General features: G+C 40.9%; 2 protein-coding genes and 1 long non-coding RNA gene across 6 annotated transcripts in view; 1 reads left to right on the top strand and 2 right to left on the bottom strand.

Annotated features, from left to right (window-relative positions):
- Positions 1-710, bottom strand: part of LOC134186427 (complement C1q and tumor necrosis factor-related protein 9-like) — a 5,074-nt gene extending 4,364 nt beyond the window's left edge. Inside the window, exons 1-3 of the mRNA XM_062654406.1 lie at positions 359-710; positions 213-296; positions 108-143 (exon numbers count right to left, since the gene is read on the bottom strand). The gene's annotated coding sequence lies outside the window, so the exon portion shown is untranslated. The remainder of the gene's footprint in view (positions 1-107; positions 144-212; positions 297-358) is intronic.
- Positions 711-2,192: 1,482 nt separating this feature from the next.
- Positions 2,193-12,712, top strand: LOC134185576 (uncharacterized). Of its 3 annotated transcripts, XR_009970800.1 has the most exons (6): positions 2,193-2,357; positions 3,501-3,583; positions 5,883-5,990; positions 7,369-7,447; positions 11,705-11,862; positions 11,922-12,712. It is a non-coding gene; the product is annotated as an uncharacterized LOC134185576 (long non-coding RNA). The 3 variants fall into 3 exon arrangements; XR_009970798.1 differs by lacking the exon at positions 3,501-3,583; XR_009970799.1 differs by lacking the exons at positions 2,193-2,357; positions 3,501-3,583 and adding an exon at positions 5,736-5,821.
- Positions 12,713-13,867: 1,155 nt separating this feature from the next.
- LOC134191107 (uncharacterized) lies at positions 13,868-15,665 on the bottom strand. Of its 2 annotated transcripts, XM_062659686.1 has the most exons (2): positions 14,479-15,665; positions 13,868-14,411 (listed from the first exon to the last, which is right to left on the bottom strand). In XM_062659686.1, the coding sequence occupies exons 1-2, from the start codon at positions 15,622-15,624 to the stop codon at positions 14,328-14,330; spliced, it is 1,230 nt and encodes a 409-aa protein (XP_062515670.1). In that variant the 5' UTR covers positions 15,625-15,665; the 3' UTR covers positions 13,868-14,327. The 2 variants fall into 2 exon arrangements, with proteins under 2 accessions (XP_062515670.1, XP_062515662.1); XM_062659678.1 differs by having other exon boundaries at positions 13,868-15,665.
- Between the last annotated feature and the right edge of the window lie 2,842 nt (positions 15,666-18,507).

Below are 18,507 nucleotides of genomic sequence, written 5' to 3'. Positions count from 1 at the left end.
AACCCTCACATGTTATCTCATCAACTCTCCACTCGCCCACTTCTCTCATACATTTTCTATCATAATGACTAGTACCTCAATAGATATATTCTACATCCATCACTCACCTGTCTTCCTGGAGGACCAGGAACTCCAGGAACACCCTAGACAACACCACAAATGCTCACTCAATACAACTTGATCATTACGACACGAGATCAAACACAGACTACCGGTTCTCCCTTGCTTCCAATGCAGTCCACATCAACAGAATACAATGGCTGAACGCACAATGCCAAGATGACTAACACTACCAACTGCAACATCACCAAACCAATGAGCAAATGATACAAGTTGAAACTAATACAACAAGATGTACTTGCTTATCCACTCATATCAGCAATGTTCCCACCTATTGTCTGCTTGCTGTCATGTCCGTTCATTTACACACTATCAATAGAATGATTAATCAGAGGACGGTCAACGTAAGTGTAAGTGATGTATAATCTATTTCCAGTAACAAACATGACAGTCTCCACATGCTATTGCCATCCCTCTATGTCATCGATCAGCCGCAATGATGTAAATAAAGTGCTAATGGCTCCAGGAGACTAACTAAGTCAAATCCTCCCAAACATCTACAATGTCTCATTTCCATTATTGCTGCTCTAACAGCAATTTTCTGTTCAACTTTTCCTTCATCCAACTCCATAAATTTCTTTCAAGTTGAAATTAAGCTGCAAGTTCAATATTCAGTTAATGGTGTTGATTTCATTTGTTGTTCAACCAGAAGTTGCTTGTGTCAAGTAGGTGTGGTATATTGTCTCAAGATAAATCATGAACATTAGCAACAAAACATTTGTAAAAATAAAGATAGAAATGTTGGATGGAATGACAAACGTTAACACAAACATTGACTTTGAAATTATGTTTTCAATGATAGATTCACAACAACAATAATGTTTATTAATTAATAAGCTATTATTGTCACAGCTCACACCATTCCCAGGGACGTAGCCAGGAATGACAAAATTATGGCAAGAGGTTTTCACGACGGCGCCTAAGAACCATGCCTACAGTTGTGCTGGAAAGTTTGTGAACCCCAGGTCAATCTTAATTAATACATTATTATCTACCTTACATCAACAATATTGTACTTGTAGCAGCTGGGGCTTGGGGCTGCTTTGCAGCGTCTGGCATGGGGCGACTTGATTTTGTTGAAGAAAGAATGAATTCAGAACAATATCAGCAGATTTTGGTAAAAAAATGTTAGTCCTTCTGTCCAGAAGCTTGGGCTTAACCGGTCTTGGACCTTTCAACAAGACAACGATCCTAACACACAAGCCGGTCCACACATTCCTGGCTTCAGGAGCAACATTACAACGTACTGGCCTGGCCTAGCCAGAGTCCAGACCTCAATCGTATTGAAATGTTTTGGGGAGATTTAAAGAAAGCGGTTCATCTTTGCCATCCAAAGAACTTGGCTGAATTAGTTAAAGGTATTTTCGCAAGAGGAGTGGGAGAAAATTCCAGCAAAAATATGCCAAAATCTCATTGAATCCTACAAGAACAGATTACTATCAGCAATTGAAGCAATGGGAGGTCCAACCAAATATTAACGATGGGTTCACATACTTTTGCTCATAGCCCATTTTTGATTAGGCTCAATTGATCATTGTGAAAGTCGGTTATTGTCATCAAATGACTTTGTTCGTAAATTTAGCCAGACCCCTTTCCGCCGCGTCATCCTGCCGCGAGAACTATATCTAGACTATGCGCAGTGCCGTTACAAGTACGATATTGTTGATGTAAGGTAGATAATAATGTATTAATTAGGATTAACCTGGGGTTCACAAACTTTCGAGCACAACTGTATAACGGAAAAGTGCAGCCTCGAAGTTCCAAACGAGCCAAGAACCCTTCCTGAGCTGTCTACAGTAGCCAGCACACAAATTATGTACGTATCTGTACGAGCAACACGGAGAACAGTCTATCTTGCAAGGGTTTACACGTGAAATGTCTGCTAAGCCCATCCAAGTTCGTACGAAACAACTGCATGCTCAACGTCCTTTCTATTACAACGTGTTTATATAAATAAATACTTGCCTTCCGCTTAACAGCCATTGTTAATGTTTGCGGCGTCTTTCTCTTCACGTCACAATGTAACGAAGAGCAGATACAAAAGTGCGCATGCTCCGTTGCTATTCTCCACTTGAGTGAACAGTTTGACTGCACTGGCTTATTGAGAATTCAGAATACTGGCTGCCGGAGAATAGACATCGTGTTGCATTAAATTTGTTGTTATGCTTGTCCAATTCTCATCTACTTGCCTACCCGGAAATGGAGCGTCTGAATTAATCCTCCAGAGCATATTGCAAGTTAGTATGCATGTAAATTGTTTTTACAAGTCAATATGTACTAAGTCTATGCTGCGGTAAATACGTGTATATCAGCAGTTACACCTCAGGGTGGAATCATGGGCTGGGGCAGAGGGGCCCGCGGTCACCTTACCTTTGAGTACAACCTCTATTTTTGTAAGCAAACATTATCCTCGTAGTTCATGTACTCTGATGTCCTTTCAAGCCTTCTCCCAACTTGCAAGTTGCACTCCACGCCCCTTACACCTAGTACAACAGTGAGTGAATCTAAGTTTGCTTTCTGAAGAATGGTTCAGACCAGTTGGACTGGCTGCACTACAACTCTGCAATTTGTGGTTTAGGATGCTACTAGCACTCTTATTACAGCTGTGTTTATGGACTTTATAAATTGTTTGCCTGATTAACTCAAAGCATGCATGTGCTAGGGTTACAGTAGCACAGGGTGGCCAGCTCGATGACTCGATGACTACCTGGATGTGGATGGGTTGATAGACAGATGTGGATGGTATTAGCTACTCCACCTAGGTTGTTAGTTACAGTAAATGATTAGTGAGAAACAATTACAGTCTATTTTTATATATAGGTAACTGGTGTAGAACTAATAAGCAATGGAGCAATTGGATAGCAGCCACTGGTTTTAACTTTAGCACTTTAGTGCTTCTTTATTACTCGAGGCCCGGATATCCGGGCTAAGGGTATAGTAGTCGTTCAATGTGCAACCGTATTTATGCTCGATTAGCACAGATGCAAATGAAGCTATTTCGACCAATAGACAAGAAGTGGTATTACTGACATAGAGGAACGTGATGCTATCATAATGCTCCTCCTCTATTGTTTGGCAGCTGTGCTATGAGAATTCAGCCATCGGGCGTCTGTCTTTTACATGGTGTTAATTCCTTTGCTTTACAGGTTTAGCACATAAAAACAATGCCTACAGTCTGCATTTGCAGGTGCATATGTTCCCACCAACAACCAGCTCCCAACTAGGGAGCAAAGGTGTAGCTGCACCTGACTGGTAACATTTTGCTTGTTCCACAGTGTTTCTGCATAGTGGTTCTGCAGTGTGACAGCTTGAATTTTCGGTGTGCGTGGCTGAGCGGCCGTGTTGTTGCAAAAATTATTAATTAATGTCGTCTTTAACAGAAATTTGGCGCTCGACTGGAATTTGCGAAGGGGAGCGTGAATTGTCATGGCAGCGTCTGTTTGTCACACGAAGCGATTGACCTGTAAGTACGCTAGTGCATCTCTATTTATTTTAGTTTCAGTATCCAAAGTCAGAGCGAACAGAGACGCCTAATCTACTTTTGCACGTGCATGTTTTCCCTTGGCTCTGGCTCTTTGTTCTGGTTTTGGCTCTGGTGGCTCTGGGGTCACCTCATTATGAAAACCTAAATGATTGCGGTTAGACGGATAGCTGTGCAAATGAGGTAGGTGTAAGCACCACTTGACTGGATTTCAATGGTGTCAAATTCATGAGCGTTTGTGCCATGTGGTGTGCATGCAGCCAAAGTCAGAAATCTCTACCTTCCAGATCGGAGGGGATGGTCAAATTTTAGTTTTTAGTAATTATAAAGAGTACGCTTAGTGTCTTAAAAATTAACAACAGTGCATGCAACAAAACCTTGTCAATGCAAAATTAAATTGTAATATCATGATTGCACCTAAATGACAATACTGTAAGCAGCAATTTCTCTGCACATACAAGATTGCACCCTCGGAGTTCCCAACAAACCAAGCATCCTTTTCCGATCTCACGCTGTCTAGCTAGCTAATATGTACGTATCTGTACGAACAACACAGCGAACAGTTTATCTTGCAAGGGTTTACACGTGAAATGTCTGTCAAGCCCATCCACGTTTGTACAGTACGAAACAATTAACTGCAAGCTCAAACTAGAACATGTTTACATGAAATGCTTGCCTTCTGCTTAACAGCTAGCCATTGTTAGCGTTCCTTTTGTCCTTCTCTTGACATCAACTAAACCAACCAACGAAGAAACAAGAAACCAACAAACACAAAGGAAAGTGCACATGCTCCGTTTATTGACTTGAAATTTGGGGACTAGCAGATATCCGGGTGAATTGAATGAGCAGAAAGGCTTATATGCCAAGCCGTGTGTCTACAGTCCTAACAACTGGCAACGAGAATGTATCTCCTACAGGTCAGCGCTTTTGTAACTTCAGATGAGAACTTGACAGATTTGGGCCCCAAGTGGGACAAGTGGAAACGCAGCATTGAGTATTACATTATAGGCAATGGAATAACAGGTGCGAAACGAAAACGCTCTTTCCTACTCTACATAGTGCAGGACCACGCATCCAAGAGATTTTCCAGACCTTACATACCAGAAATAGGAAGTGAAACGGATTACGAGGCTGCCGCCCTGGCGCTCACCACATATTTCAAACCCATGGTTAACAAGTTCTATGGAAGATACAAATTCCGACAATTAGAGCAAGAATCCAATAAATCTATCGACCAGTTTGTAACCAAGTTACGACAACAAGCTGAGAGGTGTCCTCTGCTGATGTTGATCAAAATATTTTGGGTCAACTCATAGAGAGGTGCAGAAGCGTCAAGGTGCGCTGCAGATTTGGAAGAAGGTGGCTAACTTTACACTAGTTAAAGCTCTACAGCTAGGTTGTACTGTCGAGTCGGTCAGTTCCGAGCACAAAGATATGTCAGGTTCATCGTCGATCGACTATGCAAATCCCATCTCCAGAGGCAGACCATGCACGCATACAGAGTTGGAGTCCAGAGTCATTTTGCTAGACAGTGTAGGACAAAGAATACGGGACGACCATCTGAAAAGTCAATTTTACTGCAGTTGATGTAGTCCACAGTGAATATCCTGAGGACAGTGCGCACAACCTATCAGATGAATGTGTGTTTGGTGTGGACCAAACAACAGCAATGGTGGAAGGGACTACTGGTAGAGTGCTAATCGGTGTTTAAAAGAGCTAAGTCAACATGTGAATCAATTGAATTTCTCAGCCTATTAATTACTATTAATTACAGCCTGCACGCAAACCGCACTTTGTACCCAAGGCAAAAGCATGCGCATAAATCTGGACCGTTCTTCTTTAACACAAGCTGTATACAGAAGCTGTAGCTGCTGAAGTGCTGGCCTGGGTCTCACATTCGTGTTGCTGATTTAAACTCCAAGACTCTTGGGCATGTAATGTGCAGTCTATATCATTATTACATGTATACTATATGCATATTTACGAATACCTTACAATAGACCTGGTAACTAATGGATTCACTAGAATAGAGCATGCTGAGCTGACTGGGAGGTCCTCTAGAGCAAATTATTTTTTTGGGCCCAGTTTGAAAAATCCTGGATATCACGACACGTGCATAACTAACGTGCACTAACCCACCGTCATTCTCCATAGCGTGCGTGCGGTTCTATTCGTTTGCACTCTAGACACAAGTTTCTGCAAGCATTCTCTTCTTCTTTGGTAATCACCTGTTACTTGGCGCTGTTTTGCTCTGATTTTGTGTTTTTTCTGTATTTCATAGGGAAATGAAAGCGACGAAGTTGGCAAGCCGCGGCTGACTGCGTAGCTAGAAGCCGCCATTTGTGGCAAATAGAGGGATTGCAACTGGCACTTTCATTTACTTTTGAATGTGAGCGTGAGATGAAGAACTCATCAAAGCATTGTCTCTCAATAATATAATTCTAGAATATTTTTACAAATAACAATTCTGTCTAAACAAACATTGTGAATAAATTCTATCTTGCAAATTAATACTGTTACATTAATTAATAATTAATATCGTGAAACTAACTAGAACTAGATACTTTAAGTATTTTAATAATTTATTTTCATTACAAAATAACATGATTACAAACATAACATGATACAAATACAACATTATGTTATATTATGTTAATTAATACTTTTGTTATGTATATTATGTTGTTTGTATTGTTATGTTATCTTATGTACTGTTGTATTATGTGTTGTAGTATGTTATGTTGTGTTGTGTTGTATTGTGTTATGTTATGTTATGTTATGTTGTATTATGTGATGTTGTATTTAATATGGCTCTTCTCGGGGCTGCAATAATGTGCCTACGAGGTTGTCGCATGAAGCCGAGATTGCAACAACAAGGAGACATCGAGCTTGCGGTTGCAAGTAGCTGCTGCCCAGCTTGTCAATGACTAACATCATAACTGTGTAGCTTAGATGTTTTAAAACTTTTGCTGTATTTACACTATGAACTGCACAACTGTGCCCTAGTTTTGTTCATAATGTATGCAGTGCAAATTTATCCAAATACACTGTTATTATTATTATTATTATTTAGTATGCGATGTTATGTAATGTCATGTTATGGTATGTTATGCTATATTGTGTATTATGTTATGTAGTGTTATGTTCTATTATGTTGTGTTATGTCATGTCATGTTATATTGTATTATGTTGTATTGTGTTGTGCTATGTTGTATTATGTTATGTTTAATAATACGTTATGTGTATGTTATGTCATGTTATGTTGTGTTATGTTGTGTTGAATTATGTTATGTAGTGTTGTGTTATGTTATTGTATTTTGTGATGTTGTGTTATGTTATGTTATGTTAATTAACATAACATAACATGACATAGCATAACGTATCATAACATAATACAACATATTAAACACAAAACAACAAAATGTAACATAACATAATACAACACAACGTAATATAATACAACACAACATAATATAATACAACACAACATAATACAACATAATGCAAGAGGGAGATAAGGAGGAAGACAGGAATTTAGAATAACATTCTGTAAATAGCAGAAAGTACATTTAAGATCTATTCAGTGACAGAACTGCTGTTATGACTGTATTATTTTTGGTATAGCTTGCATTTGGTTCTGCTGACTAATGTGTCTTTTGTCAATGTTTGTGTTGCTTTATGTGTTTCTTCTCAACACATGCAGTCGCAGTTGTGATTTGCTTTCTTGTAGAATGCATTTTCAATGTACATTTGTTTTGGGTTTGCAGGAAAGAATTGAAGTGTTGAGACTTTGTACAAGTGTTGGAAAGAAACATTGTTGATTACACAAGTGAACAATGAAATGAGGTACTTTGCATACATTTCTGTATTTGTTCAAATACAGTCCTCTTTGTTTTATCGGACACAATTGGTTTTGCCTAAACTATGGCGGATTAATGGGTTGTCCGATAAAACAATGGTAGCTTTTGAGTTCCATACCGTGGCTTTGGCCTCTTGTCTGAATGTGCTCATGTCTACATTTATGCGTCCAAGGCGCACAATCGTGAACACACACAGCAAACAACTCCTCTATTATTGACATACACCTAAAAACAGGTGTTAAATCCTGTATTTCAAACATTATCTATAAAGCTGTGACATAAAGCTGGGCACACTACATGAATTCAGATTGCTGTACCTTTTGTCTAATTAAGTTATTAATGCTCTTGCTGTGTCCGCAAATTAACTAAGACATAGTAACTAAAAGCAAATTAACTGAACAATTGTCAACATAGTAACTAGGCTACACATATCAATTATACAAGTAATGACATGTCTAGTGATAATATTCTTATCGAGCATTTTGTTTGCTTTGGTCAATGCTGGTTTGGAGACGGTGCAGTCTTTTTGAGCGAATATTTCGCCTTGGCATAATGTTGCGACATATGTTTCTGACCCCATGCGTTACGTTGGCTGATGCTATCTGGTGGAAAGAAGGGCGTCCAGCTTTTATGGGTTTTGCTCCACAACGCTTTATGATTCTCCTGCTGACAGATGTTGGCTGCACTCTGATTACACGTTTAGTGCATTTGAGTTTATGACCACGCCCCTTTCCAAAGTTATGAAAGGCAGATATTAAAGAAGGCTTGCAATAAGATATCAGTTTCTTAGCGTTCATTCCACTAATTTTCTTGTACTGCTTGCAAAATTCTTTTACTGATTTTAGGAATTCATCATCTCCACTTTCCAGTTTTTGGTGAATGTCTTCCACTATGTTTGCAAGACTAGCTGTGACATCATCATATTCACTAGTCATGTTTTGTACTGACAAAGTCTTTTTAATTGACAAGCATTCAGGATTTTCTGGTGTATCAAAGTCATGTCCCTGAGCTGTAAGGGAAACTTTGAGTGCACTCTCATCTGATGTGCTACTCTGCTGGCCTGACAGGAGGCATTCATTTTCCTGTTTCCATTCTGGTTCAACACCTAAGGTTTCCATGTAGTTGTCTTCTTCCTTTTGGTCAAGGTGGCTGTAGAACTGCAGGGGTAGGGCGTCTTTTCCAACTGCTACTTGGGCAAATGATGTCGTCCAACTGCCGATGCTGTTGGGATTTTGTTGAGACAGTGTCGTCGATATTTCAATGATGCTGATAGCTGGTGTGCACATGACTGCCCTTCTCTTCCTCTTGGACAAGTGCATGTTCCTGCTCGTAGGTCTACAATCCAAGTCTTGTTCTTTTGTGTTCGGCTTTCAACTCTGTAGACATCTTCTGATTCAGTGGCATGGATTGTGTGTGGAGGGGGTGCTTTGTCTGCATTCATTCCTGAAATTGTAAACCAAAGTGCTACAAAATGATCTAGTCGGTTGCCAGCCAAAGCAAGTAGTCGACGCTTGTAGTACATATCCATGTTTTAGTCACAAAATGAAACATTTGAATGGCATTATAAGCCTTCAACCTATCAAAATATAATGTCTTTGGTGATACGAATGACTTCCTCCGAATAGTTGTTGGTATTGTTTCCACGTGTCATGAAGTCTTTTCTGAGACATACACACCATTCATCGCGTAGCTTGAATGTAGCTTGAGGCCATGTTGCTCTAAGACTTTGCCTTTCACTAGCCGAATTGTCTGTCATGATGCCCATAGGTTCAAGCTGTGGTCCTCGCCTGAAAAATGCATCAGGTGGTAAAATTGTTTTCAGGATGCGAAATGCTTCTGTTATAGTTGAGACATCTTCCCTTGATGTCATCAGTACTGCTAACGGTAGTGCCCCCGCAGCAGTTGCGGCGCTGATTATAAAAACTGGTGTATTTAACCTGTCCAAGCTGGCAGTGGCATCGCAAAACACCATCTCTCCGGCTTGCTGAACAAGTTTGTGGACTCTTGCCATAAGAGGTGTGACAATAGCAAGGACAAATGGACTTTCTGTTTGCTGTTTAACTTCTTTAGGTTTGCAGTAAGGATGGTCTTGGCTGTGGGAAGGTATGTCTAGCTTACTGTTAGTGTGAGCTGTATACTGTTGCATGTGCACTTTGCCACCATCGGCTTCAGTGAATTTGTTGTATCGACTTACAACACCCCTCAACCTCAACATTCTGTACTGGGATGTCCCACGTGACCTCTCACCTGACACGACCCTCCTATTCTACAAGATCTGTTCAACTTTTCTTATGGAACTTTTTATCAGCTCAAGTTCTTTCTTCTTTCATATTGTCGCATTGTTGGCTTATCAAGTACTGGTGAGATGTATGCCAAGATGAGACAAAGATCAACAATCGAGCTTAACCGGTCACGTGAGCGACAATTCAATAATAATACGTTTTCCTTATAACGTTGTGGACACTGCCATAGTCAATAGCATCCTTCTATTTGAACAGCTGAATCCCGATACGAAGATGTCCCATCTCAACTTTACACTGCTATCACACGTCAACTGGTACAGTTGTTTAGTGAATGTTCTTTTTGTGCCACAGCCGATTCTTCCCGCTCCTGCACCTACTCCTACTGCTACTACTGCTGCTGAACTGTTGCCTGTGACTGCACCTGTTCCTGTTGTGACAACTGCTGCTCGGTCAACATGTACTGATCAGTCAGCATCTACGGAGAGGCCATTTAAGAGGCATCAACGATCTGTGGTTCCGGAACTAATGGCACCACCACCACAAGTAGTTGTGAGGCCACCACCACAGGTAGTTGTGATGCTACCACCACCAGCTCTCTATCACAGCAACCTGGTGTTATGTTGCTACCTGCTGAGTCACAACCACAACCAGCAGTACAACCACAGTGACCTGGTGTGCCGCAACACATCAACAGGTAACACTAATGGCCATAATGTTCTGTTTACTCAGGCCAGGAACAGGCCTCGTTGTGGAGTGTGTAGGAACCTTTAAACCGCATACCGTGAGGCATGCAAGCTGGCCCTCTACTGCTGCAGGTTGAATAACTGTTTCTACACCTACCACAACTCTAAAGCTGCACAGGACCAGTTCTGGGAGATGAATGCGCAGACTAAGGCGTCCAGTTGGTTCATTGGCTAGGTCGTCATTCTCTCCCTTATTAGTTAGGTCGGGCAGGAGTGTGTAGATTATAGTTTTTCCTTTCTCCTGAACCGGTTATGTCGGGACAAGAGTGTATAGTGTATAGTTTCCTTCCCTTTTCCTCTTGAACCGGTTATGTCGGGGCAGGATCAAGAGTGTAGATTATAGGTTTTTTTCTTTCTCCTGAACCGGTTAGGTCGGGACAGGAGTGTATAGTGTATAGTTTCCTTCCCTCTTTCTCCTGAACCGGTTAGGTCGGGGCAGGAGTGTATGGTTTATAGATTCCCTTCTCTGTGGGTGGCCCTGTGGGGGGGGAGTCAGTCAAAATCCAGTCACACCTCCTCGTGGTGACCGATGGTAACAGCATCATCTTGTGCTGACTAACGTGACTGGTACAGTTGCTGTAATTTCCACACTGCATTGTTGATATCACAGACAATGATGATACAGTACTGAGTAGTACGTATAATTGTTTGAAATTATTTCTATAGCAATTGTGTGGAACTACAGCCTTTTTGTTGCATGAATTGTGAAAGCTAATGGATTGCGTCCTAAGTGTGTTGCTGAGTTAGTCAGAGGTGCTGTTGGCAGCCCAGTGTGTCGTGTGTGTCGGTGTGTGTGTGTGTGTGTGTGTGTGTGTGTGTGTGTGTGTGTGTGTGTGTGCGTGTGTGCGTGTGTGCGTGTGTGTGTGTGTGTGTGTGTGTGTGTGTGTGTGTGTGTGTGTGTGTGTGTGTGTGTGTGTGTATGACTAGCTGCTTCGTTTGAGCAACAGATTCATTGTCATGCACACCTGGGAGCAGAGACTTCAACTAATCATGTATGATTGGTTGTGAGTCGATTGACCTGGTAAACTATGATCGATGCCATGCTAACCAGAGGTCTCACAACACTTGCCAAACACAATGAAATCACACAAATTTCATAACTTTTCATTATGAATCTGATCAACTTTTCTTATGGAATTTTTACCTTCTCAATTCTTTCCTCTTTCATACTGTTACTGCTGGCTTATCAAATAATTGGTGGGATGTATGCTACATGTAATTGAGTATTATTGATATGCAACTGTCTCTGTGTTGTAGAGTTGTCTCTGAAATATTGGAGAGAAGCTAATTTGACTGGATCTATTTGGCAACATTTTGGCATATACAATGGAATCTGATCAACTCTTCTTATGGACTTTGTCGGCTCAAGCTCTTTCCTCTTTGATATTGTTACAATGCTGGCTTATCAAATATTGGTGAGATATATGCTATAATTGAGTGTTACTGATATCTCAGTTTCAGCTGTGTCGTACAGGTGTTTGAAGTATTGGAAGAAAGATACAATTTTGACACACTTTTATGTGACTTACAACACCTCTCAACCTCAACATTCTGTACTGGGATGTCCCACGTGACCTCTCACCTGACACAACCCTCCTATTCTACAAGATCTGTTCAACTTTTCTTATGGAACCTTTTATCAGCTCAAGTTCTTTCTTCTTTCATATTGTCGCATTGCTGGCTTATCAAGTACTGGTGAGATGTATGCCAAGATGAGAAAAAGATCAACAATCGAGCTTAACCGGTCACGTGAGCAACAATTCAATAATAATAATAATATGTTTTTCTTTATAACGTTGTGGACACTGCCATAGTCAATAGCATCCTTCTATTTGAACAGCTGAATCTCGATACGAAGATGTCTCATCTCGACTTTCACACTGCTATCACACATCAACTGGTACTGTTGTTTAGTGAATGTCGTTTTGCCCCACAGTCGATTCTTCCCGCTCCTGCACCTACTCCTACTGCTACTACTGCTGCTGAACTGTTGCCTGTGACTGCACCTGTTCCTTTTCCTGTTGTGACAACTGCTGCTCGGTCAACATGCTACTGAGAAGCCATTTAAGATGCATCAACGGTCTGTGGCCCTCTGTGGGTGTCTGTCAAAATCCAGTCACACCTTCTTGATGGTACTGTACACGTGTAACAGCATCTTGTGCTGGCTAACTTGACTGGTGCAGTTACTGTACTTTCCACACTACATTGTTGATGTCACAGACTATGATGATACAGTACTGAGTAGTACAATAATTGTTAAAATTGTTTCTATAGCAATTGTGTGGAACTACAGCCTCGTTTTGTTGCATGAATTGTGAAAGCTAATGGTTGCGTTCTTAGTATGTTGCTGAGTTACTCAGAGGTGATGTTGGCAGCTAGTAGGGCCTCCATGCGCTACTTGGAGGCTTAAGGTCAGCGCTACAATCCACCTGGAGCGTCATCCAGGGGCACTGACTATGGCGCAGCTTTGGGACTGGACACCAAGGCCCAAACGTACTCGTCTGCAGCATGATGTTAGGGCCAAGCCAGTGGTCATGTCCACCCCAGTCAATGACCGGGTACTCAGTTATACTTCTGAGTCTAGAGAAGCAATTGTGTGTAAGTTTCTTGCTTAGGGAAATTATGCCATAGCTAGCCATCACTGTGACTTTATTGTGAATTTATTGTGAAAAAACGCGCGTGTATTTATTGTGAATATCAATGTAAATGTTACTAATTTTGTCTGTTTATTGTCATTATCATTAACTTAATTAATTAATCATTAGCTTGTAAGTGTTGTTAGAATGCATAATTCTTTGAAAACACAGAGATGCGTCGATGTGATTAATTAACTGAATATCATCAGTGTCCCACACTACTTCAAATTCAGCAAATGCACATGCGCGACACCGGTGCAACTCTTGCACGTGACGCGGAGAGGGCTTAATTATTACGTTATTTCTCAATTTTGTAGCGCTTTTGCATCACTTAAAGACCTGGATATGCGCTAAAATATCTTGCTTTTATGGACGTCGCACGCAATAATCGATACACACACACACACACACACACACACACACACACACACACACACACACACACACACACACACACACACGCACATGCGCAGCTCTCAAAGATACATAGAGATATGCAATTACACAATGGCTGAAGTATATCCTCTAAACAACGTACTGACCCCTAATAGTTGTAAACATAGACATCTAGTAGCTAACAATTGACTTTGGTTTTCAAGTGGTTCATTTAGTTTTCAATTAAGTTTATTATATAATGTTTGTTTGTTTGTTTGTTTGTTTGTGTGCGTGTGCGTGTGTGTGCGTGCGTGCGTTCGTGCGTGCGTGGGTGCGCGCGCGCGCGTGTGTGTTAAAAGCTCATAACAAGTTGATGGTGATATAAGTATACATTTGTCAGATTTCTTATCTATGCCACTGTCTCCATATGTATTCACGCAGCAAATTACAAAACCATATATCAACTATGCAACTACTGCTCTAGACATGTCTAGATAGATACACACAAACTGTCAACGAACACGTGTCCTTTCCATGCAGTCAGTCCAGCCAAGTATGATAAAATGCTTTTAGAAAAAGAACAGCGCTATGAAATCTAAAGTATACTGCCAAAGGATAAAACGTCTGAGTGATGAGATGCCAATCGCGTTTGCCATAGATGGTGGACTGAGTCTGAAAGTATCCTACGGACTTCATCTCGTAGAAAGAGTCCGCACCCCACCTGAGAGCGTTTACAGCAAAGAGGAAAATGAGCAAACCGGGAAGAATTCTGCACCATCGTCCTCCATTTCCACTGACGTAACCATTGAACTTACAACGCTCGACACGCAAAACAATATATCCTTGCAGAAAGAATTGAATTGCGGCTGTTATATGATCGGATAGTTGCACATAATAATATGCAGTGCCCAAAGAACCGCACGCACTGTGATCGCACAAACAATAGATATCTCCTGCAATGCACAAAGTCAAATAGCCAATGACGGCGCTGCATGATGTGATGATGATAAAATCACTGACACTAAACGAATGATTGGCGTCTTTATTAAGCTTTGAGAGTTCGAGCCAAAGCACAACAAAAAGAGTTGCACAAGCTACATTAATAAAGGTTTTCGTTATGAAGTATGTTTTAAAATTACGGTGCATATTGGACTCGTCCTCATTATCACTGTCGACACTTGGAGAATTGATACTAACGTTGTCGCATTTACACTCTTCTTTCTTGCTTAAGTTATCGGATAACTTTGCAGAAAAGAGATGATGAGACGGCAGTTCGTATACCGAATTTTCTGTTGACGGTTCTGAAATAAACGAAGCAGCTTCGATGATGTCGTTTAATTCAATGAAAAGCAAAATTATAGTAAAAATCGCCAAAACAGAAAAAACTCCTAACCAAAGAAACAACCTCACGCTCGCTCTGTCCTCAATTATGTCATTTGCAGAATTAAAATTTTGACCGTCAGTCTGTTGTGAAATGTTTGCCAGAGTGCTAGATGAACGTCTTTCCTTGTGTTTGTCGCTCGGTGGTTTAAGATTTTGACTGTCTACTGCCGCAGTGGCAGATGGACTTCTATCCTCAATGTCTTGACTGCGAGACTGTCGTGATCCTGTCAGAGTGCCGTATGAACCTCTCCTCTGATGCTTGTCGCTTGGTGGGTTAAAATCTTGACTGACAGTGTCATGAAACTCTACTACCTCAGTGGTATGTGAACCTGTGTCGTTTACAGAATTAGATTTTTGACTATGTTGTGAAACTAGTGTCCGAGTGCTGTCCTCACTTTTGTCGTCTTCTTGACTGCCAGACCCGTGTGAAGCTAGTGCTGGAGTGGTAGATAAACATATGTCTTCAGTATTGTCGCTTTCATCCCTATTTTTAGGATCACGATGAGCGGTTTCCTGCCATAGCTCAGCAAGAGTGGACAAACTCATAATGCAAAATTCAATAACGAGAGGAGTCAAAAATGATGACGCCCTTGCTAAACGATTTTCCTTCAAGCGACAATACTTGTCAAATTTTGTACTGTGACAGTCTTTGTAGTATTGTATAGTAGAATGCTTACAAACCTCCGAAGCAAAACTAGAGATCCAAAGAACCAAGACAGACAAACTTACTAACAGAAGAACGCCAGGTTGACAGTACGGCCACTTCCAAGTGAGGATAAACATTTTGTTAGCTATGATAAAAACTGTAATTGCGATCACACACACGCCGGCGAATGCTGACACGACTTCCTCTGCAACAAGGTCAGACGATGACGACGTATCGAAGTTTCCACTGTCGAATTGCGACGAACAACTTACACTAAAACTAATTTTCCAGCCAAAGAGGACTAACGGAAAAAAGCAGAGAAAGATCATTCCACCGATAGTAAGAGCAGAGTCAAATGTCGCTTCACTATCTCTCCTTCTTGACGATTTTTGCAGTGCACCTTTACAGAAACAGACAGAAAAAAACGCAACCACTGCTGTGATAGCCAAAGAGTGACTTGTTGTCTCAATTTTTTGGGCAATTACAGTCATAGTGCTCTTGAAACAAGGCTTCCGTAAAAGGCGACTGGACAAGGTTAGAGTTGCAATACAGCAGCTGACAAAAACAGCTAACAGAACAAACGGCAAAATGTCCGTCTTCTCCTTCTGAATCTTCGTCTCTGTGACAGTGTTTTCGGGTAACAATGGACTTGTCTCTTTGTTACCATTCTCCCTAGGCTCTGTAATTTTCACAAATATATGAACATTATTATACACCAAGTGTGTAGAGTACCCCATTTAAAAATTATTCTGCTATTGTGATAACTATAAGCAGTATATACAGTATATAGTCTTTGCATTAATTAATAGTTGATTTAACCAAACTATACCTCACGTGTAAATTGCGGGTTACCAAACTTACGAGTTTGTAAAATACGACAAAAGGAACGCTTCAAAGTCTATATCATGTTTCGTATCTATTGTACACTGGTAACTACTGCAGCTGCGTATATCTAAAAATTGCAGTAACAAAGTTGTGTCAAATGCTAAACGTAGCCTCGTACTAGACCCTCTCGTGGAGAACAGTCAGCTCGAACCAAAATGGGCAAAGAGAGTACACAATGGGCTTGAACTGTTCTGTCTGCCCAGAATGGACCGACCGAGTTGGTCCGAATTAACTTAATTAACTGTGGACACTTTAGATTGGGAACCAAATATTCCATTACACCGGTTTGAAGCCACGTAGCTTCCACCATTTTTACTTATCATCGAGGGAGCACCCCCACTCGGCGCCCAAGACTCAACTACCACCTAACTTTCAACACCGGCGTAGCGTCGGGGGGGGGGGGGGGCTGGGGAGGCTATAGCCCCCAAACATTTTGGGCTTGTCATTCCGCTTCAAGCAAAACTATACTTTTAAGTTACTAAACAGTGACAGTCCGCTTAATCTCAGAGTAGTATGTTGACGATCGACGACGTTAATTGACTCTACCTATTTGACAATACACATCATCATTTCAGTATGATAAAACCAGTGTCGAGAAGTCGTGGACACTGCAACAGTGTTTCCACTCCTTTATACGCACACTGACGGCACTTAGTGCCGCAGCTTGTTTGTAACCTGAAATTTATAATATTTACTTAGTTAGATGTATACAAACTGCGAGCTAGAAAAGTAGGAAATGGGCGTGGCTTTGCATGTGAGAAATAGGCGTGGTTTTAGGCCTAATTATTAGCCCCCTCGAACATGAGGACCACGCTACGCCGGTGCTTTCGACGTTTATTTATCGTAAAGGGCGCGCACTAGTCTCGCGTGGCCAGACCTTCAACGCCAAGACCGAAGGAAGGTCTGGTCACTATCGCAGAATCTTCTTGTATCATGCCGGAATGTTGGCGTGCCTAATTGACGACACCGAAAAGTTGGCGTGACCAATGCATCAAGCGAACAACCGACCAACGACGCGCGCTAGGATTAGACTGTTACCTCTGGTTATGACTGGTATTTTTAGCTTCGCACTGCACCTGTCAGTCTATACTCTCTTTTCACTCAGTCTCTCACTTTAGACTAACCAAATCGCAATAGCTCTCGTAATTGATGGTTTTGTGCTAAATTGTCACGAGAGCCGACGCCGACGCCGGACTAATTATCTCAAATGTCTAACTACATTCTGATGTGATGTTATCATTCACTGGTTATCCCGTCCGTTATTGAGGTCAGACAGGGCGTTCTATTTAGCATGGCTATAGGAGCAACGACACAATTAACACCAGCAGTACGTAGCAATAAAAGCTGAACGGTAATTTATTACTAAACACACTTAGACCAGCTCGGTCAGTGTCTTTCGGCCATTTAAAAGTCTTTCTGCTTTTTTAATTTCAAATTTCAAATTTTTTTAATTTTTAAATTTTATATTTGAATTTTCAAATTTTAACATTTAATTTTTTTCATTCTACGTAGCCTGGCTGACAAACATTAAATGTGAAATGTGAAAAAATAAGCAGGTTTTTACTTGCCGATAGATGGCTTCTGAAGAGATAGTGCCAGCAATAGTTTTTAGTCACATAAGTATGTACACTCTGGCTAATGCACATTCAAGTGGTTAATCCACCTTCTGAAAAATCCATAGTTGAAGTGCATGGTTTCAAAACTGTTGAGATTCCCTATATCTATACTACACCGTTTACACTTGAACAGATTTAGAAGAAACCAACTTGAAACCAGTCTGAAACCGTACTAACGTCTAGTATACCTAAATATAAATGAACCTCAAGATTCTACACACTATTACCAACCTGAAACTTTCGGATTTCAATAGGAGAATTTTACATTAATCATACATTTGAGTTGGAAAGCATTATATATAGGATGTGGATGGCAGCCATGATGCTTATACCACTTCTCGGGCACCCAATGGGGGTGCACTCTCGACGATAAGTAAAAGAGCTAGAAGATATAAGTTGCTTCGAACCGTCATGCAGTCATTTTACTAGTAACGTAATTCGCCAGCGAAAAATTGATTTCGTCAGGTTTGTTGTTTATTTTCAAACAAGACTTGACAATTGCAAACCTTCATTAATTAA

Source organism: Corticium candelabrum, chromosome 1 (assembly GCF_963422355.1).
Source record: "Corticium candelabrum chromosome 1, ooCorCand1.1, whole genome shotgun sequence".
In the NCBI taxonomy this organism is placed as follows: Eukaryota; Metazoa; Porifera; class Homoscleromorpha; order Homosclerophorida; family Plakinidae; genus Corticium; species Corticium candelabrum.
Note: the sequence above shows the minus strand (reverse complement) of the source record. Positions and strands in the feature narration are given on the sequence as shown.